Raw genomic sequence first — 26,853 nt, forward strand, 5'->3', positions numbered from 1 at the left:
GAATATCCAGCGGGAAAAAGACAGTCTCTCCAACAAATGGTGTTGGGGAAACTGGACATCTACATGCAAAACAATGAAACTGGACCACTTTCTTTCACCATACATAAAAATAAACTCAAAATGGGTTTAAAGAAGTAATGTGAAACCATAAAAATCCTAGAAGAGAGTACAGGCAGTAATTTCTCTGACGTTGGACATAGCAACATTTTTCTAGATATATCTCCTGAGGCAAGGGAAATAAAAGCAAAAAATAAACTATTGGGATTACATAAAAATAAAAAGCTTCTGCACATAAAGCTTCTGCTTTATGAAGGAAACAATCAACAAAACTAAAAGGCAACCTACTGAATGGGAGAAAATATTTGCAAATGACATATCAGACATATCAGATACTTAGCATCCAAAGTATGTATGTATGTATGTATTTATTTATTTTTAAAGATTTTATTTATTCACTTAGAGCACAAACAGGGGGAGCGGCAGGCAGAAGGAGAGGGAGAAGCAGGCTTCCGGCCAAGCAGGGAGCCCGATGCAGGGCTTGATCCCAGGACCCTGGGATCACGACCTGAGCCGAAGGCAGACGCTGAACCAACTGAACCATCCAGGCAACCTAGTATCCAAAGTATTTAAAGAGCTTATATAACTCAACACCTACAAAACAAATAATCCAATTAAAAAATGGGATGACATGAACAGACATTTCTCCAAAGAAGGTATCCAGATGATGGTCAACAGACACATGAAAAGATGCTCATCATTCAGGGAAATGCAAATCAAAACTACAAGATATCACTCACACCTGTCAGAATGCCTAAAATCAAAAACACGAGAAACAAGTGTTGGTCAGGATGTGGAGAAAAAGAAACCATCTTGCACTGTTGGAAATGCAAACTGGTGCAGCCACTGTAAAACAGAATGGAGGTTCCTCAAAAAGTTAAAAATAGTTATGATCCAGTAATTGCACCACTGGGTATTTATCCAAAAAATACAAAAACGCTAATTTAAAAAGATACATGCACCCCTGTGATTATAGCAGCGTTATTTACAATATCAAATAACGGAAGCAGTCCAGGTGTTCCTCAGTAAGATGAATGGATAAAGAATATGTGCCACACACACACACACACACACACACACACAATGGAATATTATTCAGCCATAATAAAGAATAAAATCTTGCCATTTGCAATGACACGGATGGAGTTAGAGGGTATAATGCTAAGCAAAATAAGTCAGTGAGAGAAGACAAATACCATATGATTTCACTCATATATGGAATCTACGAAACAAAATGAACAAAGGGGAAAAAAAAGAGACAAACCAAGAAATAGACTCTTAGCTATCGAGAACTGATGGTTACCAGGATGGGTAAAATAGGTGATGGGGATTAAGAAGTACACTTATGATGAGCACTGGGTGATGGATGGAATTGCTGGGTCACTATATTGTAAACCTGAAATGAATATAGCATTGTATGTTAACTATAGTAGAATAAAAGAAAAAAAACTCAGTGTTGTGTTAACAGTACAAATGTTAAAAAAAGGCAAAAAATGGAAAAAAGATAATCCAAATGAGTAGTACTCAAATGTGATACACTATGGGGTACCTATATTATTATCAGACTGAAATAAATTTTAATTTGGGGTGCCTGGCTGGCTCAACTGGTAGAGCATGAGACTCTTGATCTTGGGGTTGTGAGAGTTCAAGCCCCATGTTGGGTATAGAGCTTATATTAAAAAAATAATAAAACCAAGTCATTAAAAGGATGAAAAATGAATATATAATAAATGGTGTCATGAAAACTTGACAGCCATAGGCAAACAAATCAGACTGGACCACCATACACAAAAATTAACTCAAAATGGATTAAAGATTTGAACATAAGACCAGAAGCCACAAAATGTTTAGAAGAGAACATAGGTGGTAAGCCACTTGGCGTAGGTCTTGGCAAGGATTTTTTTTTGAATCTGACATCACAAGTAAAAGGAACAAAACAAAAATAAATAAAACAAGTGATGAGGGACTTTAAAAAAAACCTTGCTATTGATTTCACTCAGCACACTTAGTATATGAACTAGTATCTTAGTATCTGAACTAGGTTACTCCTCTTGCATCTTCCACACACAGCAAACTTGTTAAGTGATCAAACTTAGTTTTCCCTTTAGAGAAAAAAGTAAAATAAAATAATTTCCCAGCCTCAGGTCCTAGAGAAAGAAAATTGTTTAACCAGACACTGAAAATCAAGATGGTAAGTTGGGAAACTGCAAGTCTAGGGGCGCCTGGGTGGCTCAGTCATTAAGCGCCTGCTTTTGGCTCGGGTCATGATCCCAGGGTCCTGGGATCGAGCCCTGCATCGGGCTCCCTGCTCAGCGGGAGGTCTGCTTCTCCCTCTCCCACTCCCCCTGCTTGTGTTCCCTCTGTGTCAAAAAATAAATTTAAAAAATTTAAAAAAATAAAGGAAACTGCAAGTCTGGGAGGAAAAAAAAAACAAACTGTGGGATTACAAAGTTAAGTGCAAAATGGAGTCCAGAGTTAATCCTCCAGGGAAACAGCCTTTCTAATTGTCTGAAATAGGTAAGAAAGTGTGTCACAAAAATACAGGGGAAAAAGCAAAGGGAGAGCTGTTAGGATTAATTTGAATATAAGAGCCTGAGCAGGGAAGCAAGGATCACGAGACAAGGAATGCCTGCTCTGAAGTACTTTTATGCAACTCAGAACTGGAAGTCCTGGCAAGAGCAAATAGGTAAGAAAAAGAAAGTGAAGGTACCAAGACTGCAAAGGAAGATGTAAAATTATCTTTGCTCATAGGATCTTATATGTAGAAAACTCTAAGTATTCTACACACACACACACACACACACACACACACACACACACACACACAGTCAGAACTGATAAATTCAGCACAGTTGCAGGATACAAAATCATGCAAAAATTGGTAGAAAGAAAAATCAGTTGCATTTCTATATATTATCAAGGAATGATCCAAAAAGAAAATTACAAAAACAATTCCACTTTTAATAACATCAAACAGAATAAAATACGTAGGAATAAAATTAACCAAGGAAGCATAAGACTTGTACACTGAAAACTAGAAAACAGTGCTGAAAAAAATTAAAGACACCACTAGGTAATCACTTAGGAATATGTAAACAGATCAACACCTCACACATCTTGAACTTACACAATATATTATGTCTCAAAAAGCTGGGAGGGAAAAGAAGACACCAACAAATTGAAAGACATCTCATGTTGATGACTGCAAGGCTTAACATTGTTAAGATAATACTACTCAAACCAATATATGTAGTTTCAGTGTAATCGCTTTCAAAAGACGGGTTTTATTTTTTAGAGATGGAAAGACTTAACTCAACATTCATCTGGAATTTAAAGGGACCCTGAATTAAAAAAAAAAAAAAAATCTTAAAGAACAACAGAGTTAGAGGATTTATGGTTCTTGATTTTAATACTTACTACAAAGCTACAAGAATCAAAACAGTGCACCACTGGCATAAGGATATATAGTCTAGTAGAATATATTGGAAGCTTAGTAGTAAACCCTCACATCTATGGTCAACTGTTTTCTGAATGGGATGTCAACACCATTCAATGGGGAAAGAACAATCTCTTCAACAAATGGTGCTAGAAAACTGAAATATCCATATTCATAAGAATGAACTTTGAACTTTACTCAAAATAAACCAAACCTAAATTAAGAGTTAAACTATAAAATTCCTAGAAGAAAACGTCAGAGCAAATCTTATGACCCTGAATTTGGCAATGTTTTCCTAAATATGACACCAAAAGCACAGCCAAAATAGTAAGAAATAGGTAAGTCAGACCTATTCTTCTGTTTGCATCAAAGGACACTAGCAAGAGAATGAAAAGACAACCCACAGAATGGGAGAAAATATATGCAAATGGCATGTCTTAATTGTTAATGGTTTAATATCCAGAATACATAAAGAACTCATAACCACAAAAAGACAACCCAGTTAAAAAATGGGCAACGGACCTAAGTAGACATTTCTCCAAAGAAGATATTCAAGTGGCCAATATGCACACAAAAATATACTCAACATCATTAGGGAGGAGCAAATTAAACAATGAGAGGACATTTTACACCTATGAAGATGGCTACACTTTGAGAAAATGGAAAATAGCACATGTTGGTGATAAAAAAAAAAATGAACCATCATGTACTGCTGGTGGGAATGTAAAATGGTACTGCCACTGTGGAAAACAGTTTGGTTGGTACCTCAATAAGGTGAGTATATAATTACCATTTCACTCAGAAATTCCACTCTCAGGTTATAGTCTCCAAAGGATTGAGAACACGGACTCAGATACTTGTGCATAAGTGTTCATAGCAGCATTATTCACAATAGCCAAAAGGTGGAAACAACTGTTATGCAATGGATTATTCAGCTACACAAAAGTATGAAGTTTGGAAATATGTTACAATATGGATGCATCTTGAAAGCATTATGCTGAAGTAAAATAAGCTACACACAAAAGCACAGATATTATATATGGTTCCATTTATAAGAAATATCCAAAACATACAAATTCATAGATAAAAACTGATTAGAGGTTACCAAGGGCTGGAGGTAAGGGAGAAAAGAGTTATTGCTTAATCAGTACAGAGATTCTGTTTGGGGTGATGAAATATTTTGGAAATAGAAAATGGTGCTGGTTACAGAGATCTGTGAATGCCACTCAATTGTACAACTAAATATAAATCTATGTTGAATTTTACTAAATTTTTTTTTGTATATTTGAGATGATCACATGGATTTTTGCCTTCTGTTAAATGTGGTAAATATCTAAATATTCTAATGTTAAACTAGACTTTTATTCCTTAATCTTTTTTTTTTTTTGGTAATGACACCATTTTTTATACATGCTAGATTTGAACTTGCCAATAATTTATCTAGGATTTTTTTCCAGTATGTTTATAAGTAATATTGGCCTGTAATTTGCTTTTCTTTTACCACTCTTGTCAGATTTTGGTATCAAGTATACTAGCCTTATAAAATCCACTAAGTAGTGTTCTCCATTTTCTATCCTCTAGGCTATTTTGCATAAAATAAGGATCGTTTTCTAAGCTTGGTACAAACTCACTTGTAAAACTCTCTGTGCCTGCTGCCTTTTGGGCATATGGATGGTGCAAAATTTTTAATTAACAATTCTGTTATTCTAATACTATTTATCCAGATTTTCAGAGTCAATTTTGGTAATTTTTCTAGAATTTGTTTTAAATTAAAATATTAACAATAATTCACTTAAGATTTTTAAAATCTCTACATTTGTAGTTATATTTTCATTTTCATTCTTAATATTGTTCACTTGTACTTTTTCATCAGTCTTGCCAGAAGTTTGTCCATTTTACTAATTTTTCTCAAATTCAGCTTCAATTTTGTCGTTCATTCTATTTCTTAACCTCTGCTTGTATTAACCTCTTCCTTTTGTGTACTGTGAGACTGCCTTATTTTTCTAGTTTATTGAGTTAAATGTTTAACTCTTCTTTTTTACTGTCCTTTTTGTTTTCTAGTAAGTGCTTTTAAAATGACATATTTTCCTTCTGTGTAATTATTCAGCTGCATTCTACAAGCATCTTACCCTATGTACACACTAACAAGTAAGCCTGTCACGTTTTCATGGATGCTAGTAAAGGATTTGAGACTCAATATTCACTTTTTGGGGGGGGGGCAGTGCAAGTCCCAATTCCCACAGTAATGTCAAGAGGGCCAGATGATACCTCCATATACAGAGGGTTTTTTTGTTTTTGTTTTTAATAGGAGAGGGATACTGAGTTTGGGGAATCCAAATCTTTTATAATGGGCAGTTTTCTTCCAGAGGGATGCAGTCTCTCTCATAAGGCTGTTTACTATCAAACAGCTTTGAGAAGATAGTCCCAAAGGGCAGTCAGGGCTTCACTCACAGTGTATGCAGAAACATGAGAGAACCAGAAAGTGTTGTCTTCTAACAATGTTGGGGGAAACTGACATCTGAACAACATTGAGTCTTCTAACCCAAGAGCATGGTATACTTTTCCTTCTATGTAAGTCTCTAGTTTTAGTCATACTTATAGCCTTCAATGTAAAAATCTTGCATGTCTTTCACTATATTTCTTCTGAGGAATTTTACTTTTGCTGCTACGGTAAATGTCATTTAAAAATTTCATCTTAAACTTGCTTATTGTTAATATTTAGAAATACAACTGATTTTTATATATTATTATGACCTTTCTAAATTATTTTATTGTAGTTTATAGTTTCTTCTGGATTTTTTGTGTACACAGTCATGCCATCTGTGAATAAAGACAATTTTACTTCTTACTTTCAAACACTTTTCGTCCCTCATTGAACTGATTAGGATCTCTAGTATAATACTGAGTGCATATGGTTAGAATGAGAATATAACTGATTTATTCCTGCCCTTGGGATAAAGTACAAAATATTTTATCATTATGTATCATTTTAGCTGTAGTCTTTAATAAATGCCCTTTATCATATCTAGTTTACTGAGAATTTTTATCAAAACTGAATTTTATCAAAAGCTTTTTCTGATCTACTGACAATACAGTTTGTCCTCTTTCTTCTGCTAATGCACTGATTTTCAAACATTAAACTAGTCTTGCACCCATGGGATAAACCCCACATGGTCACATTACCCTTTAAATATATCTATATGTAATACACCCGTAGATATAATATATATATTAATAATTAATATATTATGCAATAAAAATACTGTAACAGACAAAAAGGGCATTACATATTGATAAAGGGGTCAATCCAACAAGAGGATGTACATTCATAAATGTTTATGCACTCAACACAGGAGCACCTAAATATATAAAGCAAATATTAACACATCTCAAGGGAGAAATAGGCGGCAATACAATAGTAGAAGGAGACCTTAATACCCAACTTACACCAATAAATAGATCATCCAGACAAAAAAATCAATAAGGACCAAACACATCAGTGTTCAACAACACATTAGACCAGATGGACTTAACAGATATATACCAAAACTTTCCACCCAAAAGCAAAAGAATACACATTCATCTCAGTGTACATGGAACTTGTCCAGAATAGATCAGATGTCAGGTCACAAGGCTTAATAAATTTAAGATGATTGAAATTATAAGCTTCTTTTCCAGTGACAATGGTATGAAACTCGAAATCGACTGCCAGAAAAAAACTAGAAAATTCACAAATATGTGGAGACTGAACAACGTGCTATGAACAATGTGTCAAAGAAGAAATCAAAAGATAAATCAAAAAATAACAAATATATAAATCCTACCAGAACTTACGGGATGCAGCAAAAGCAGTTCTAAGAGGGAATTTCATGGCAATAAATGCCTACAACAAGAAATAAGAAAAATCTCAAACAACCTAACATTACCTTTATACCTTAAGGAACTAGAAAAAGAACAACAAATAAAGCTCAAAGTTAGTAGGAGGAAGGAAATAACAAAGATGAGTGGAAATCAATGAAATAAAGGTTAAAAAGACAATAGAGCAAAATCAATGAAACTAAGAGCTGGTTCTTTCAAAAGACAAACAAAATTGATAAACCTTTCTTTAGCTAAACTCGCCAAGTAAAAAGAGAAGACTCAAATAAATAAAAATCCAAAATAGAGAAAATGTTACAACTGATACCACAGAAATGCAAAGGATCATAAGAGACTACCATGAACAACTATTCACCAACAAATTTTACAACCTAGAATGGATAAATTCCTAGAAACATACAACCTACCAAGACTGGATCATGGAGAAATAGACATCAAGAAATCAAAACAGACTTAATACTAGTAAGGACATTGAATTAATAATCAAAAACCACCGAACACGGGCGCCTGGGTGGCTCAGATGGTTAAGCATCTGCCTTCGGCTCAGGTCATGATCCCAGGGTCCTGGGATCGAGTCCCGCATCGGGCTCCCTGCTCCTTGGGAGCCTGCTTCTCCCTCTGCTTCTCAATCTCTCTCTCTCCCTCTCTCTCTCTCCTCCTCTGTCTCTCATGAATAAATAAATAAAATCTTTAAAAAAAAAAAAAAAAAACCACCGAACAACACCAAGCCCAGGACTAGATGGCTTCCCTGGTGAATTCTACCAAATATTTAAAGAAGAATTAATAATCCTTTCCAAAGGATTATCCTTTGAAAACACTATCCTTCCAAACTCTTCAAAAAAAAAAAAAATAGAAGAGGAGGGAACACTTCCAAACTTATTTTACAAGGCCATCATTACATTGATATAAAAAACAGACAGGACACCACAGAAAATTACAGGCCAATATTCCTGATGAACATAGATGCAAAAATCTCAATAAAATATTAGCAAAGCAGGGTACCTGGGTGGCTCAGTCGGTTAAGCATCTGCCTTCAGCTCAGGTCATGATCCCATGGTCCTGGGATCGAGCCCAGCGTCAGGGTCCCTGCTCAGTGGGGAGTCTGCTTCTCCCGCTCCCTCTGCCTCTCCCTCTGCTTGTGCTTGCACTCTCTCAAATAAATAAAATCTTAAAAAAAATTAGCAAACCGAATTCAACAGTACATTAAAAGGATCATACACCATGATCAAATGGGATTTATCCTAATGGTACAAGGGTGATTCAAGCTCTGCAAATTGTCGTGATACACCACATTAACAAAATGAAGCTTAAAAATCAGATGATTATGTTAATAAATGCAGAAAAGGCATGTGATAAAATTCAACATCTGTGTATGATAAAAACTCTCAACCAACTGTGTATAGGGAGAATGCACCTCAACACAAAAGCCATATATGACAAGCCAGTAGCTAAAATAAAACACTAAAAATATAAAATATGAAACCTGAATAGTCCTAGATCTGTTAAATTGAATCCATACTTAAAAAGTCTTCCTAGCCCATATTTTCACTAATGAAGTGCTTCTACTAAATATTCAAGAAAGAAATATTACTAGTACAGTCGACTCTTGTGCAACACAGAGGTTAGGAGTGCTGACCTCCCAAGCAGTCAAAAATCTGCATACAACTTTCGACTCTCCAAAAACTTAATAGCTTACTGTTGACTAGAAGCCTTATGATAATGTAAACAGTTAATACAGATTTTGTATGTTATTTGTATTATATACTATATTCTTAGAATAAAGTAAGTCAGAGAAAAGAAAATGTCAAGAACATCATTAAGAGAAAATACACTTACAGTACCGTACAGTATTTATGGATAGTGTAAACTCGTCATCTGTTTACAAGATGGGATCATTTGTCAGTACTTACATCAGTATTCTCTCATATGATACACAACACTGTAAATGTTATACATATTACTTTTAGATATAAAAAATGAAACACTGTGAAAAATTCATATATATTTACAAGTATAACAATTCACGCATTGATAATGAAGCAGTAATATGATTGCTTCATGGTCGCCTAGTGTAATTGATACAAATGCTTCACAATACCCTAGCTTACGCACTAATGAAGGAATCACTATAACATTTTCATGACATACAGTATTACAGTCATATTCCTAGTATTGGGAATATTACATTAAAACCATTTACCTGTGATGATGGGCTGATACACAGTTTCTCAAATTACAGGCATACTATACAGTAATGTAAGTCTTTGAAAGCAGTTATAGAACAGTAAAAAAACACATTAATTTCATATTAAATGTTACTCACCTTATGCCTATGTGAGGAGAGGCTGTCCACTTCCATGCAAGTCTTACACGCAACGTTCTACGCAATGCGTCTTTGATGATGACTCAAGAACGCCTAATACCATTCTTGCCACGAGCTTATTATATTCTCGAATACAGACAGACACAACAGATAAGCTTATTAACTGTGTGGCATGATTACTTACTATTGACGAAGTGAAGTGGATCATCATAAATATCTTCATCATCTTCACGCTGAGTCATCTGAGGAGGAGGAAGAGGAGGTGCTGTTGCTGTCTCAGGGACAGCAGAGGGGGATGAGGGGGAAGGGGAGCCAGGGGAGGCAGGCACACTCAGAGTGACTTTATAGACATACATCAGAATGTCTAACTTATTTCATTTCTCTAAATGATTCTCTTTGGTACTAATCCTTCTTCCCCCATTTGCTTTAGTTCCAGTGCCTGTATCATCAAAGGGTCCATGTCATAGAAGGCGGCAAAATTAGTCTTGAATAATCAGAACCCTTCCAGCAAATTGTCTGATGTCAATTTGTTTTCTGGCATTGCTTCGTCTGCATCTTTTTCCTCAATGTCTGGCACTGTTAATTCTTATCAAATCTTCAATAATTTCTCTGATGCAGGGTCTGTTAGCTCTTGAATTTCTCCAACATCCTTGACACCCTTCAACTCCTACCATGTTTGCCATATTCACAATCTTTTATAATTTCCTTGATTGGCTGTCATAAATCCCATTAAGTCATGTACAACATCTGAACAGTTTACTCCAGCAAGGAGTCATTATTTCAGGCTTGATGGCTTTCACAGCTTTTTCAGTAACAACGATGGTACCTTCAATGGTGCAATCCTTCCAGACTTTATGATGTTCGATCAGGGTTCTCTTCCATAGCATTGACAATCCTTTCCATAGAGTGCCATGTGTAATGAGCCGTAAATGTCTATACCTCCCTGATCTACAGGCTGAATTAAAGACGTTGTGTTTGGGGACAAGTAGACACTTCAGTGCCTTCAATGTTAAACTTGCAGAGTTCTGAGAGGCCAGGGGCATTTGCCCAGTATCAAAAGAACTTGAAAACCCAGTCCCTTGACGGCAAGGTACTTCTTGACTTCAGGGGCAAAGCATGAATTAACCAATCCAGAAAAAGGGTTCTCATTTGTCCAGACCTTCTTGTACAACCACAAGACTGGCAGTTGGTATTTATCTTTTCCCTTCAATGCTTGGATGTTAGGAGCTTTAAAGGTAAGGGCAGTCCTGATCAGAAATCCGACCACATTTGCACCTAACAGTAGAGTGAGCCTATCTATCCCTTCCTGCCTTAAATCCTGGTCCTCCTCTTCCTAATAAATGACCTTTGTGACTTTTTCCCCCCAGAATAGTGCCGTTGGTCTACACTAAGAACCTCCTCAGGCAGATATCCTCTCTCCTCAATGATCTTCTCAATGGCTCCTGGGAACTCCTCTACTGCCTCTTGGTCAGTAGAAACTGCTTCTTTTATCTTGATATATATTTAATTTTACTATGTTATGTTAATCACCATACATCATTAGTTTCTGATGTAGTGTTCCATGATTCATTGTTTGCGTCTAACACCCAGTGCTCCACGCAGAATGTGCCCTCCTTAATACCCATCACCAGGCTAACCCATCCCCCACCCCCCGCCCCTCTAGAATTTTTAAGGCCAAACCTTTCTAAAACTATCAAACCATCCTTTGCTGGCACTGAAGTTTCCAGCTTTAAATCCTTTGCCTTCCTTTTGCTTCCTTTTGTCGTCAAATATGTCTATAGGTATGCCTTTCTTAAAGCAATCCTGCACCCACATAAATGCTTATTTTCAATAAGCTAAAAAGGTATTTCACAAAAAATGTTTTGCACAAGCTGGTGTAACACAACCATGACTTCATGAATTTCCTTTCCTTTTCTTTCTAACAACAGTCCCTAAGCTTGAGTCGTTTATCTTGAAATGGTGGGCATCTGCAGCAGATCTCAATCTACAATACATAGCAAGCAATTCAACTTTTCCTTGTAATGTCATGACTTTGCTTCTTGGGAGCACCTCCAACATCATTAGTGGCACTTCATATGGGTCCCCTGGTGTTACGTTTATGGTATTGCACTAAACACAAAAATACATGACAAATCCGAGCACTTTGTAATACAATATACAATTTACTGAAGACATGAACTGCTCATACAGAGAAGACCAGTGTCACGTCGTGTTTTAGGTGAGCTCACCTCAACAGCAAGAGGAGGCAGTTACAAAATTATTAAAATAGTACAATACCTACAACTAATTTTATGCAGTTTCATACTGCATCTTTATGTTTACTTGACTGGGAATGGCAGCATGTACGGTCTGTGTTTATGTGCCTCAGTTTTATTAAATTTTAACTTTTCATAATAGATTTGTGTATATTTTATGGTAATAAATGAAAAAAATAGACTAGTACCTACATATATTTTATGCATTTATGACAGACCTTTTTAATTTTTTTGTATTTCTAGTCTACAGGGTTTATCTGAATTTTTAAAATTGTTGCCAATCTCCAAAAACTTTTCCAATATAATTATTGAAATAAACCCATGTGTAAGTGGGCATGTGCACTTCGAAGGCTGTTGTTCAAGGGCCAACTATATATATTTTTTTCAGAGAGTAGATAAAAACATTTCCCAACTTGTTTTAGATTATCACAACTTTGTTATCATAATGTGACATTACAAGGACATTTCAAAATGTTAGACCAATACCCTTCCATTAACAAAGATGCAAAAATCTCCAAAATATTCCATATTACTTATGTGTGATCTAAGTCTTCTTTTTCTTATACACTGAAAACTATACATTCCTTAGCACTGCTGTGACTGAATCCCACTATTTTTAAGTGTTGTATTTTTATTATTCAGTTCCAAATATTTAATTTCTATTCTGATTTCTTCTTTGATCAGTGGGTTACTTAGAAGTAAGCTGCCTATTTTCCCAGCATTTGGGAATTTTGCTGATAAAAAAGTAAATCTTTTTTACTGATTTTTAGTTAAATTCCATTATCATCACATTAAGAACATACTCTATACAATTTCAATTTACATACTCCTTTGAAATGTATTTACAGTGTATGGTCTTCCTGGGTGAAGAGTCAACATGCACTTGAAAGAAATGTGTTATTTATAGCACTGGCTTTAGTGTCCTAATAAATGTTGATTTGGTTGATAGGTTCAATTATTTTGTACTTATACTGGTTTTATGTCTGATTATAGCAACTACAGAAAGAGGGAGAATCACCAACTCTTTTCCCCTTTAATTCTGTCAAATTTTGCTTCATTTTATTTTGAAGCTCTGCTGTTAGGTGTGTACACAGTATCTTCCCACTGAGTTGACCCTTTTATGATTGCTAAAACTTTTTCTCTCAAGACAAATACCTTATGACTTCACGCATATGTGGAATCTAAAAAACAAATGAATAAAACAAAAAGAACCAGACCTATAAATACAGAGAATAAACTGATGATCATCAGAGGAGAGGGAGGTGGGGGAAGGGCAAAATGGGTGAAGGGGAGGGGGAGATACAGGCTTCCAAGCTGTAGAATGACTAAGTCACAGGAATAAAAGGTGTAACATAGGGAATGCAGTCAATGATACTGTAATAGCGCTGTATGGTGACAGATACAGCTACACTTGTGGGGGGCACATACAATGTATAGAGTTGTCCAATCATGTCCTACACCTGAAACTGATGTAACATTGTGTCAACTATAAGCAAATTAAAAAAATTTCTAAAAAAAAAATTTTTTTTTTCTAAAAACCAACCAAAGAACACCTTCTCTCTGGTAATACTCTTCATCCTAAAATCTTAAAATTGGAATCAATATAGCCATACTTATTTTCATATGACTAGTGTTTACATGGTACAATTTTTTCTGTACTTTTAACCTACAGTCAAACTGTATCTTTCATAAGCCGCAAATAGTCGAGTCTTTTATTACAGTCGGACCATCTTTACCTTGTATTTGGAATATTCAGAAAAGTCCCATTTGTTCCTTCTTTCCTGACTTGCTAATCAGTTTTTAAAAAACAAAAATGTCATTTTCTCATTCAACTCCAAAGGTTTTCCCTACTTGGGAGTTGATTTTTATTTTGGTAAAATATACATAATAAAAAATTGAGCATTTTAACCATTTTTAAGTGTACAATTCAGTGGCATTAAGTACATTTACAATGTTGTACAACCATCACCACCATCCATCTCCAGAACCTCATCCCAGACAGATACACTCTATACCCATTAAACAGGAACTCCCATTACCCCTTCCTCCCAGCCCTGGCGACACTGTTCTATTTTGTCTCTATGAAATTTGTCTAAGATTATGATTATTTCTCATATAAGTGGAATCATGTATTTATCCTTTTGGGTCTGACTTATTCATCCACGTTGTAGCATGTGCCAGAATTTCCTTTAAGACCGAAAAATGCTCCATTGTATGTATATGCCACATCTTGTTTATCCCTGCATCTGGGATGGACTCTTGGGCTGGGTCTTTTGAGTAACGCTGCTATGAACACGTGTGTACAGGTATCTGAATCCTTGCTTTCAATCCTTTTGAGTAAACCTAGGAGTGGAGTTGCTGAATCATAATTCTGTTTAACTTTTTAAGAAAAATTATCCTTTTAAAAATATTAATGCTACTATTGCTTCAATGTATCCAGGAGTTTGTAATTTCCCTTGTCCTCCATTTTCTCTTGCATGCTGTGGGTTTTCTTTCCTAAGGATACCCTTAAAACTTCCTTCAGTAAGGGCCTGAAAATAAACCCTGATTTTTGTCTGAAAGTTTCCATAAAGAACAGGGAAAGAATTTGGCTGTGTCTGTGTTGCTGTTTCGGGCTCCGGTCTTCAGCACAGTGAGAACAGCGTTTACTTTCTTCTGACCTGCACTGTTGATGTGGAGAAGTCACCTGTTAGTCTGTCACTTCTTTGAGGATCATGTTTTCCCTACTCTAGTTGCCTTTCTTGTAATTTATTATATGTGGATTTTTTATTTACTTTGCTTGATTTAGATAGGCTTCTCCAATCTGATGACTTTATGAGTACCGGGAAACTCTGTCTCTGGACAGCATCCCCCACGCCCATCCCTCTCGGCTTTCAGTCCCTGATTACCAAATCTGTATTTTTTGGCATTCTGCTTATCAGTTAACACCTCTTTATAGAATCCTGTTGTTCAATGCTGTATTCTGTATTTTTACCAATCTCCCAGTTCATAAAAGAACTTTTTTTGTTTAACTCATCTGCTAAGTTTCTAATTTTAAACATCATGTCTCATTTCTATAAATTCTATTTAGCTTCTTTCCATATCTTGTCATTTCTGGAAACCACATTCTTCATATTCCTATACTCTCATTTCTTTTAACAGAGATAACATTTCAGAATATAAAATAACACTGGATCATTTCAGTCTGTAAACCTCTGCAGGTTTAATATGGCAATCTGAAGGTCCTTGCTGACTCTTGTTCATGGTGGCTTTCAGTTTTCATGTTTGTTGTTCCAATCTATTTGATTGTGAATAACAGTCTTGGAACTGTCACTCCCTTGAGGTCTGGCTTGAAGCTGATTTCCTCTACAGAGGACCCCAATTTTCCTATTTCAGCTGAGGGAGATTTCTAAGTAGCAGTGCCAATTTGAGAGCCAAACCTGTATAAAGGAGCTTCTGATAAATTCCCAGGGAAGATGTTTCCCACTGATATGGGCAGATATGTCTACTTATTTTTTCCAGGAAATTTATGTTTTACAGGTGTTGGCTTGAAGAGGGGGCTGGCATTAGGCAGGGATCTTTGACCTCCTACCTGGGCACATAGGAAAAAACCCAGGCTCTAGGCTTTGTCTCTACTACTTGATTTCAACTTCATTCCTTTTATTTAGTATAACAATAGCTGTCTAAGACAATCAGGGAGATACAGAAATGTGGCTTTTTAATGAATTTCTTCCATCAGAAAGGACTATTTTAGATACTACTATTCTAAAACTTCTAATAATTTCCTTTTCCTTTGTAAACTTACTTTATGAAAGGCCAGAAGACAATGTATTTCGATCTCTTTGAAATACCCTTTTAGAAGAACCATTTAACCAGTCACTATTTGGTTTTTTTTGTTGTTGTTAACTTCCACTCTGAATTTAGCTAATTGGTGATGTTTCTTTGTAGAGGTGTGACAAGGTTTCCACTTGGCTGGGAAGAAACTTATTTCCATGTTAGCATTATAATAACCACAAATCACTATAGCATCTAATTTCTTTGCTTTTAAGATGAGCTCCTGGAGCAACCTCTTAACACTTGTAACACTTGAGAAAAGTCTATTGAACCTACAACCAGAGGATAACAATGCCAATAAGTAGAGTCAAAATATTATATGAATACTTTAATGCAAAATGCTTAACACTTAAAATTAGCAAAGCTTCATTTAAATTAAAACTCCATTGGACTAAATAAAGATGGTTAAACCCAAGAATTATACAGTAGTTGATTTCTGCTATATAATGCCAGTCCTAATGCAACACAGCAGGAACTGCATCATTAGCTGTCACTTCCTCCGTCCTCCGTCCTCCGTCGCTCACCTGAGCCCTACAGGCTGAGGGAGAGAGTACTCAGACACACACAAAACAAAATACAACCAAATAAACTGCGCAGTGATTCCTAATAGTTATAAACCCATTCTGATTAAGCTGTCCAACCCCTCAGCTGGGGAGTAACTGCAGGTATTGTTCCAGAGCGGATAAGAGGTTTTGTTTTTACAGAATATGGTAGAAGTTCTGCACTAGGTTGAAAAGTCACAGTTTAAGGATGCATGTTCTGTAAATAGTTCCTACATATACACATTTAGTGTGTGTAAACACTAGAAATATACATCAGACAGAGTACCCTTACCAGTTGGGTACAGTTTAAAAAAGAAGCTGAGGTAACATGAATCTCAAAGTCCACAGGAATCCTGCCTGAAGAGTTTGATCAGCTGCCAGGAATTCACTTCCAATGTACAGGGGTTAAGGCGTCTCTGGGACCCCTAGGGTTTGCCAAAACTGGATTCACTGGCTTTCAGCATAGCAACTGCATCTTTCACTGCATGGTAGATAACATTCTTCACCTAAAAGAACGGGAGAAATTATGGTCAGTTTACCACTATATCTAAAATCTGTCACTAAGACCAAACATTTCCCCTGACAGTTTTATTACCATTCTCTCTAAAGTTAAAACTTGGTATTCAAAATGTTAGTACTTAAAAGGCACCTAGACTCCTTTAGGCCAGTATGTCATACACATTTTAAACCCATGCCTCCTTTTCTCCCTTCCGCAGGTTTTGATGTCCCATAAACCTGAGCCTGGTGAGTACAGGGAGAGGCAAGCCCCAAGGTACAATTTTTCAAAACTTTTATGTTCCCCTAGTTTTCCAAACATGAAACTATGTTACGTAATTCACTACTGAAAGCATCTTTAAACCCACTCTCTGAGATCTTCTTTGGATCCCAGAGATTCTGTTCTGCTCTACTCAAGGATGAGAACAACACAGCACTAAAAGTCTTTGTTCAAGACCAATGTCTGGCAGTTGAGCCAGGATCAGAAGTCAGATCTATTTATTCTCTTTCTTTCTTTTTTAAAGATTTATTTGAGAGAGAGAGAGAGCATGTGCACTCAAGCATAAGCGGGAAAGATACAGGGAGAGGGAGAGAGAGAATCCCAAGCCAACTCTGTACTCAGTGTAGATCGGGCTCAAGCTCACCACCCTGAGATCATGACCTGAACTGAAACCAAGAGTCGGACACTCGACCGACTGCACCACCCAGGCCCCTCAAAGATCTATTCATTTTCAGTACTAGTAAGTCTTTCTCTTGGGGCACAGTCCTTTCCAGTCAAAACAATAACAAACCAAGGTGAGACTTCCTCTATGTTCATTCCTCCTTGGCCTAAGTAGACAGTGAAACTACACACGAAGCCAGTTTATCAACTCACTGTACCAAGTGTGACATGGCCAAGTTCAATGACTCTCTTTAGGTGAGTAATGGGCCATGAAGCCAGAGAGAGAGAATGCCAAGAATCAGTGCTATTTTTACCTGTAATTTATCTTCATGGTTGGTATGAGTCTGTGACAGATAACGGAATTCCTGAGTAAGCCAGAAACAGTGTTTAACATGCTCTGGAGAAACAAAATCTTCAGCCACTTTAATACAGCTGTATAAGTTATGAACCTGGAAAACACAAGTTACATCAGTAACATATGCAAAAGTTCTTAGTGTAAAGAGAATAAAGAATAAAGTAATGTTTCTTGCCTGATGTGGAGCTCCTGCTGGAATAAATACCACATCCCCAAGAAACTGTACAATAGCCCAGCCTTGAACTCCATACTCTTGATGAAGACGCTTTCTCAGTGATCGGTCTAAGTACCAGCTCTGATCATGAATGGGATCATGGTCTGCTGGGTTTTCTTGACCTTGCTCTTCTGATACCTAGAACACATTTGAAATATTATGAAACTGAGCAACACATTGAGGCACAATGAGGGCATTCCCCCACCCCACCCCGCCCCCAGGCCCCCGAATAGTGTGGACAGTCAGTAGATGTCAGGCCTTCCTTAACACGTACCCCACCAGCAGAAAGAGACAGGTAATACTCAAAGACGTTAACTGAAAGAACCAAGAGAAGACTGAAAGAAAATGTGGTTTTCCTTCTGTCATTTCCAATAATCTCTGACTGGCAGTCTGCATATTTTTCTAGATACTATGTTTGGACAATATTTTGGTCTAGACTTTTGAATGTAAGTAGGCTCAAGTTCCTTAGAAACAGACTGTTGTACTGCCGTTATTAAAAATCTATAATTCATTTAACAATCTGAGTTACAGAGCAGTCCCAAAGACAGCTATAAATTAAATCAGTTTATTTTAGACACAGTATTTGGCAGCAATATGGAGACCAGCAGGTTTTGGAAGAGTCAAATGATCCTAAGTCAGAAACAGCTTGATTCAAACCAATGCTGGTTAAGGACCTACTCGGCACTAGGCAACAGGCTAGGGGTGTTCACATCTAATCCTTATGAACTGAAGAGTATCAGCCACAGATACTGGATGCTCCCGTCCTTCCAGCTGCCTAGAACTTCCACACATAGCCCTTGCTGAACAACCTGACAACCACTAGGAACTTGGAATCTTAAAAGCCCCTGTATCCTGGGGCACCTGGGTGGCTGAGTCGTTCAGCGTCTGCCTTCGTTCGGCTCAGGCCATGATCCCAGGGTCCTGGGATCGAGCCCCGCATTGGGCTCCCTGCTAGGCGGGAAGCCTGCTTCTCCCTCCCCCTGCCTGTGTTCCCTCTCTTGCTGTGTCTCTCTCTGTCAAATAAGTAAATAAAATCTTTAAAAAAAAAAAAAAAAAGCCCCTGTATCCCTTTCCAATGGCCCTTTGCAAGCTAAGGGCCACAAGTAATGCCTGAGGCTTTCCTGACCTACTACTAAATGAGGGTGGACAAAACCCACAGGGATCTAAGTAACTCACTCAGAACACAGGTATCAAGGGCCAAGGAATTACACATGAACTTCTGCGGTACTTAGATTTTTAAGGCAATAAAAACAAATAGATGCTAAACAATCAGAGGAACGGTTCGGACCTGAAGGGAGAGCACAAAAATCTCCAAATGCATTATGATGTAAAACACAGACATAAGACAAGGCCTCCTCTTGTCAGAGGTGTGAGCCTGATCACTTAGAAATCTTTGTTCCTCAGCAACCGGCTTCAGCCTAGTCAATCTGATAAGCAAAGATTAAACTTTTGAGGTTATGATTATTGCCCAGTAGCCAGTCAGTTCTCAACATGGAGTAATTTCTAACAGTGCTATTCTCCATGCCTCTCTTCACAAGCCATAGGATAGAAACCACACCTTTTTAAGGAATTCTCGTATTTTCTCTGTGTCCTTCGCAGCATATATGTGCCAGAGGGCTCCTGGCTTCTCTTTTCCTTCAATAAATCGTTTTATTGTGAGTTCATCAGAATCTCCATCTTGGATGGTTTTAAGGACTTCTAGAGCAAGAGAAAGCAAATATCAGACCACAGTCTCCAACTCAGAGAGCAAGTCTCACTTCTACACTTAGCACCCTACCTTCTTCTTGGTCACACTGTCCTTTGGGAATTCCCACATACACCATGACATTAGCTGCATCAGATACGTCTAAGTGAAGATTTGTGGTTCCGTATTTCCTGTCTTCTGGAGTAATTAATCCTGTCAACAGAAAACACCTTAAATTTATGGAGATGATGAAGGCTGCCACTGTCTCTCCCACTCCCTGAGAGATACCTGGTCATAAGATTTAAAAGCTGCCTCTTATATAAATCATGTTAAAGTAAGAGAATATTTAATATTAAGTTATGTTATCCTTTCAACTTGGAAAGAAAATAATCTCATCAAATATTTAATTATAAAAATAAAAAACCAAGTCCTACTACTAGGACTTGTTTATGATGATAGGCAAAGTAGGTCCTTGATAGACCCTCCTGCGAAGAGCAACTAAAAGTCCAGGATGAAATTATTGAAAAAAATTTTTTTAATGAAACAATGTGCTGGCGAGAGAAGAAATACTCCTAAGCCAAAAAACAAGAAAGCAGGACTCAGGAATGGTAAAGTGGCTCCCAGAGCTGGAATGTGCCGAAAGGACATGTGCTCGGCCAGTTCTCAAGCTTTGGCTGTCACAGCCTAGAGTATTCTGGGGCAAAACAATAGGCCCAAGACCCACTCAAGATGGGGAGTCTAACAGAAAGCCCCCTCACATGCACATAAAGCTGGGACCTCAAATGGCTATACACTTAGAACAAGATAGAACACTGCCCAACGCATTCCTTGGTTCCTTCAACTGTAAAAAGAAAAAAAAAGAAAAAAAAAGAAAAGAAAAGACAAGTGGGGAGTGGGGGTAGTGAGCCACAGCATGAAGTCCTGGTTGGTGCTCGTAGTCTGAAACTTTCATCTCTTACCCCCAGAAAAAGACTCGCCTTCTCGGCAGTCACGCTGAGGCTCACCGAGCCCTGTGGTCACCGTGGATGGCCTGCCGGGACGTGAAGACCCTTGATTGGGCAGCAGAGAGAAGCCTGGCTCATAGGGGGCAGGCAGAGGCTGTCTGCTAACCCACCAGCCCCTGAAACAGCTCTGTTTTGTTTGGAGGAGGCCAAGGGACTTCCCTCCGGCTTGCCAGAGCCTTGCAGTTTGAGGAGCAGCTCGACACAGGAGAGGGCACCCCATAACTTCAACCTGGGACGGTAGCCCTAAGAGCCCTGTACTGTAGCGATTTCCTTTCCATTTAGCTGAACTATCAGCCCTAGGAGAGGGCTGAACATTTAAGTATTTAGGCAAAATCAAAGGATAGGCTTTAAAGGAGATATATCAAAGGAGATTTGCTTTATTTTTTGTTGTTGTTGTTTTTAATTTACTTATTTGACAGAGAGAGAGAGACAGAGAGCAAGCACAAACAGGGGGAATGGCAGTCACCCCGGGATCATGACTTGACCCGAAGGCAGCTGCTTAACCAACTAAGCCACCAGGCGCCCCAAGGAGATTTGCTTTAAAATGGTAAAGGAAAAATAGAACGGGAGGGAATAATGAAATCATGGCAAAAAATTGATAGCTGCTATAACTGGGCTAAGTACATGGGGAGTCACTATATTAGACTTTCAAGTTCTGAGTGCATTTGGAAACTCTTTCTATAATAAAGAGTAAAAAAAGTTAAAAGTTAAAACTGAGCCTGGGTGGCTCAGTTGGTTAAGCAACTGCCTTCGGCTCAGGTCATGATCCTGGAGTCCCGGGATCGAGTCCCGCATTGGGCTCCCTGCTTGGCGGGGAGTCTGCTTCTCCCTCTGACGCTCTTCCCTCTCGTACTCTCTGGCTCTCATTCTCTCTCTCTCAAATAAAATCTTTGAAAAAAAAAAAAAGTTAAAATGTAAGAAGGAAAAGCAATTAATAGAAGGAAAATGAATGAAATGGACAGTTATAAATGATAGCATGGATGATTATCCAAAAGTCTGATTCTATTTATATAAAGCTCAAACACAGGTTAGAACTGAAAGAATATTCTGCGGGAATACAAATACATACAGTGGCGTTACAAGCGTACAAACTGCAGGACAGCAGGTAACCCTGTGGGAGGAAGGAAGGGCACGAGATGGGAGAAGAGGGAGGAAGGGCGAACAGGTCTCAGAGCTCTGTCAGGCTGCCTGCTCCTTGGCCAGTGCCAAACAGAGGAAAAGAGTTGTGCCAAACAAGGAAGGAAGCGACACCTACCCAGCTACCTGCCCAACACTCATCCACAGGCAGCTATGGGCAACTGCAAGCTGATAAAACGGTCTCTAAACGAAGACAGCCTGAGCCTAAACGGAACCAAGATTATAAAAACATAAAGGTCCCAGGGAAAGGATTCCCAGAATATAGAAAATCCTGGAACATAACACCACCATGGACAGTTATGAAGAGCACATGAGCTGACACCAACAGGGACTGCCGAGTGACAGCACTGGGGTTGCAGGGAGAGCAGAACTAGCCTGGAAATCAGGAGACCCAACGTCCTAGTCCCAGACCTGCTACAGACTGGCCCTCATACATCCTGAGCAGGTCACTGTCCCTGCCACTGTCCTGAAGTCCTGGCCCCTCTGGGTAGAACTGGTGGTGGTACTGGGGATGGAGAGATGTGGACTCTCTCTCTCTGAAGAGCCTTTTCACCCTACTCTGCCTGAGGAGTCCCAGCTCAATCATCCAACCTTTCAAAATGATTGCTCTTTACTGTTTATGACAAGGTGTAAGATGTTTGAAAATGAACACATTTCCATTATTTTCAATCCCTAACTGCTGACTCCGGATGGGAACAATTCTGTCAGAGATAAAGCTTGTACAGAGTAACACTGCCATCTATCTGTTGGTGTCCATGCTACCAAGCTATTTAAACCAAGCAATTTATTCTGAAACTTCTCAGGTAACCACTTCTACCCCATAGAGCTTCATGGGGCCTACAAGGCATGGATAATCACTATGCAACACTATACCATTTACTTCAGTGAAAAAATACTTTCATTTACATAGGTTCATCATAAATCTCCACTAGGAGCGGAGTACATCCTGAGGCCCCAACCAACTAGCTGCTCTGAAGGGCTTGAGGGAAGGAAACTCAGCCAGGGAACATGCTACAGCCCCACAGCGTGCACAGGGCTCTCTAAACTGAGACCTGAAAAGTAAAGGGAATAGGCTGGGGGACTTCGCTTGCTGTGTCCTCTCTCTCACAGACCATTTCTCACCCTACCCTGGCAGAATGCTCTCGGGCATCTAGGCTGTGGGAGCTTCCCAATATAAACTCCCTTCTCGAAATGTTCGCTGACCCCATTCCAGGTGGATGCCCGGACTGACACCATAACAGAACAATTGTGGGGCTGAGATGCAAGTCCTTGCTCCTCTCAACCCCCAACAGTCTCTGGAGAACACGGCAAAGATGCCAAAGGGTTCTGTCCTTTCTTCAGGAGAGCTGCCACCCTCAGGTCTGAGAGACTGGACGTCAGAGTAATTATGGGAGAACGGAATAAAATCAAAGAAGTAATTCTAGAGGACTGGAAAAATGGGGTCCAAATAGTGTAAAAGACTAAAGCAAAGTCAATAAATGATCCAAACAACTGAAACTTCATTCAACAATCAATCAGTAAACAATTCCTTCAAAACAGCCGACTATAATCAAGATCTAAATAAAGACCCAACAGAAAACTGGTCAAGGTCACGGCAATAATGATAAAAGACAACTCTGGTAACTGAGGAAATCATTCTCTATCCTGTGCAATACTCCGTGTTGGGTAGTTTACTGAGTTGTGTCTAAACAATGAAAATCCAATTCAGAGGGTGCTTCTGATACTAACTTAAGTAACAAACTACTACCCCCAACATGGGGGTATTTAAGTGCGGCAGATGTTAAAACTAGCTAGCAGACTGACTTTACAATGAGTAACAACAAATTAAAACCATGATGAGATACCACCTCACACTTGTCAGAATCACTAAGGTTGGCAACAGAGGAAACAACAGGTGTTGGCGAGGATGCGGAGAAAGGGGAACCCTCTTGCACTGTTAGTGGGAATGTAGGCTGGTGCAGCCACTCTGGAAAACAGTATGGAGGTTTCTCAAAAAGTGAAAAATAGAGTTGCCTTGTGATCCATCAACTGCACTACTGGGTATGTATCCAAAGGATACAAACATAGTGATTTGGAGGGGCACATGCACCCCAATGTTTATAGCAGCAATGTCCACAACAGCCAAACTATGGAAAGAGCCCAGGTGTCCATCAACAGATGAATGGATAAAGAAGATGTGGTGTATACATATATACAATGGAATATTATTCAGCCATCAAAAAAATGAAATCCTGCCATATGCAATGACATGGATGGAGCTAGAGGGTGTTTTGCTAGGTGAAACAAAGTCAGACGAAAGACAAATACCACGTGATCTCATATGTGGAATTTAAGAAACAAATGCTTGAACATAAGGCAGGGGAAGAAAAAGAGAGGGAAACAAATCATGAGGCTTTTAACTACAGAGAAAAAAAACAAACGGTGTTGGAGGGAGGTGGGTGAGGGATAGGATAGATGGGTTGTAGGTATTAAGGAGGGCACTTGTTATGATGAGTGCTGGGTGTTATATGTAAGTGACAAATCACTGGATTCTATTCCCGAAACACATAGCACTATATGTTAACTACCTAAAATTTCAATAATAAAAAAAATAAAAATTTTAAAAAATGAGTAACAAATTTAGATTAATTTAATGATATACCGTACAACCACTAAAAATTATCACACTAAAAACTATTAAGCAACACAAAGATTTTACGATAGAATATGAGATGTAGAAAAGAAAAATAAAAAAATCACACACGCCCTACAACTGCAACTATGAAAACGAAATACACCTACACATGAAAAGGAATGAAAGGAAATATGCAAAACTGAAGCCCACTGCTGTGTGAAGTGTTAGGACTATAGAGGTCTTCCATCTCCACCTCCCCCAAAAGCAATTTTCCAAACATTTTGACATGCTCTATTTCCATTAAAGTCTTTTCAAGTTAGCCATTTCTTCCTTACCGTAAGCATTATACATCTTGGGACCGAGATCTGGCCTCACAAAGTAGTTTGGCAGCCTGGAGGCCAAGTTTAGTTTGCCATCTCTCCTTGTGTACTCAGGCAGTGGAATATTGGCCATCAGATCATCAAACCTAGGACAAGAGAACCAAACATCATTGTGTGATCTGTTTTATTCCTTCTTACCAAAAGGAACAAATAAAAATATCTGTGCTTGTAAAAATGGAGAAAGCTTTCCTTGAACAATATTTAAGAGAATTATAGTAGTTATGAACAAAGATATCTTCTTTCTCTCCCACAGCATGCATCTTTATCAAAATGACCTAAAATATGTCAGTAACTTCCTGATAAGAAGTGACACTCAGGGATGTACTATTCATTAGTTCTAAGGATCCTTTCCAAGGTTCAAGCTCAAATCAGGAAAATGGATCTACCAATTCAGCTGTCTTGCTGTCGAATACAACATCATTACACTGAACCCTGAGAGGTCCAATCCCAATCCTGCTTCCAAGTCGGAGGCTGCACAGCTCATGTGGCCTCTCTCTGGCCGAGCACTACAGTGGAAATGTGTGAAGATTCCATCAGTCAGCCAAATCTCAAAGTCAGTAACCTCTTTCTCTTTGTATTTTAAAACACACATATCCAAAGACTTAGTCTAGAAATAAACTATCAGCACCAGTAAAACTATTCCGTATTTCATCTTTCCCTTTTGAAAACTCTTTTCTCACCACCTCAAGAAGAATTTATCCTACCAAGTCAAGGACAGAATCACCCCTCCCCCCCTGCCAATAATCATACCTAGAAGGCATCATATCTCTAAAATCCTCTCCTGGTGGCCAGTCCTTAAGCTTCAACACCATTGGTTCTTTTTCATTTTTCAAGCGGTCTGAAAGGTAACCAGAATTACTGAATTGTTACTATTCATAACTCAGAAACAGACCACCTAGTACACAAATATTATTTTCTTTAATAGTCCCCTCCTGCCAATTGCCAACTATTTTATTTTTACGTTGCCAAGAAACCCATTCGTACCTAGGAGGCAGGACGGGGGCAGCAAAATAAAATTACCAACTAATCTTTTCTAGATGCTTCTTAAAATTGCGGCTCACTCTTTGAGATTTCAGCCACCCCTTTGCCCATTACACATAGTTGGTGTTTTGATAGTTGTCTGTCTCAGATCCAGTATCTTCCTTCTATACAGTGTTCTGGAAGAAGTGAGCAGCTCCTTAACTAATAAACAGCAATGCACTTTAACAGTAAGAGGTCACAGATGTTTAGTAGCCCAGGTTTTCTAACGCTACCATGAAATAAAAATGACTTGTTTTGTTCAAAGAGACTGAAACCACCTGATGTTCTGTCCAGGGACAAGTAGGGCCAATAGCACCACGTAGTTTAGTCAGAACTATTACCCGTTGCAGGTAATGGCAAGGAACGAAGAACCAAGGAGTTCTAATTGAAAAAGATGTTGGTAATTATGATCAACAGCAATGACAACTATTATTTCATTTCTTGCTGTGTTCTAATCTCTGCCAAGTGTCTTAACCATTTAATCCTTACAACTAAACCCAATATCCCAATGAGATTAGACACCATCTGACATTCCGATTTGGGGACGGGGAACTGACAGACACACCCAAGGTCATCCAGCTACTAAGTGGGAGAATTGGGGCTGGAACCCAGGTTTGACTTCAGACCTGGTACTCTTGAGGACTAACAACTGTATGACGTTTTGTAGTCAACCAAGTACTGTCCATAACCTAGTTTAAATAAGTGCATACTCCAGGAGGAAACAGAAAAATACAGGGTAACAGGGTATGTTCAGAATACCAGCAGTATGTTAGTGTGGGTGGTGTGCTGGGGGTGTGTGCAACAGAATCATCAGTATAGAATGGGCAAGCTATAGTTGACTTGGAGCTATTTTCACCATCTGCCAGCAGGAGGAAATTTTTGAGTCCCAGGAAAATTAAGTTACCAAGCTCCTATACACAACAAGAACATATCAAGAGACAGGATTTGAACTCAGGCCTAACTGGAAAGCTTCCAAAGACTTGTTGC

The 26,853-nt window shown here is 38.4% G+C and overlaps 1 protein-coding gene across 2 annotated transcripts in view; it reads right to left on the reverse strand.

The window, feature by feature from the left end:
• Positions 1 to 14,135: 14,135 nt before the first annotated feature.
• The window catches only part of KDM3A (lysine demethylase 3A), a 55,430-nt gene continuing 42,712 nt past the window's right edge, over positions 14,136 to 26,853 (reverse strand). For both annotated transcript variants that reach the window (XM_025868248.2, XM_025868246.2), the window contains exons 20-26: positions 25,597 to 25,684; positions 24,802 to 24,932; positions 19,805 to 19,924; positions 19,586 to 19,725; positions 17,989 to 18,165; positions 17,773 to 17,907; positions 14,136 to 16,808 (exon numbers count right to left, since the gene is read on the reverse strand). In XM_025868248.2, the coding sequence (XP_025724033.1) occupies positions 16,728 to 16,808; positions 17,773 to 17,907; positions 17,989 to 18,165; positions 19,586 to 19,725; positions 19,805 to 19,924; positions 24,802 to 24,932; positions 25,597 to 25,684 (872 nt within the window). In that variant the 3' untranslated portion in view covers positions 14,136 to 16,727. The remainder of the gene's footprint in view (positions 16,809 to 17,772; positions 17,908 to 17,988; positions 18,166 to 19,585; positions 19,726 to 19,804; positions 19,925 to 24,801; positions 24,933 to 25,596; positions 25,685 to 26,853) is intronic.

This window comes from Callorhinus ursinus, unplaced genomic scaffold, assembly GCF_003265705.2.
Source record: "Callorhinus ursinus isolate GAN/ISIS: 27379988/994484 unplaced genomic scaffold, GSC_fseal_2.0 scaffold10, whole genome shotgun sequence".
Classification (NCBI taxonomy): domain Eukaryota; kingdom Metazoa; phylum Chordata; class Mammalia; order Carnivora; family Otariidae; genus Callorhinus; species Callorhinus ursinus.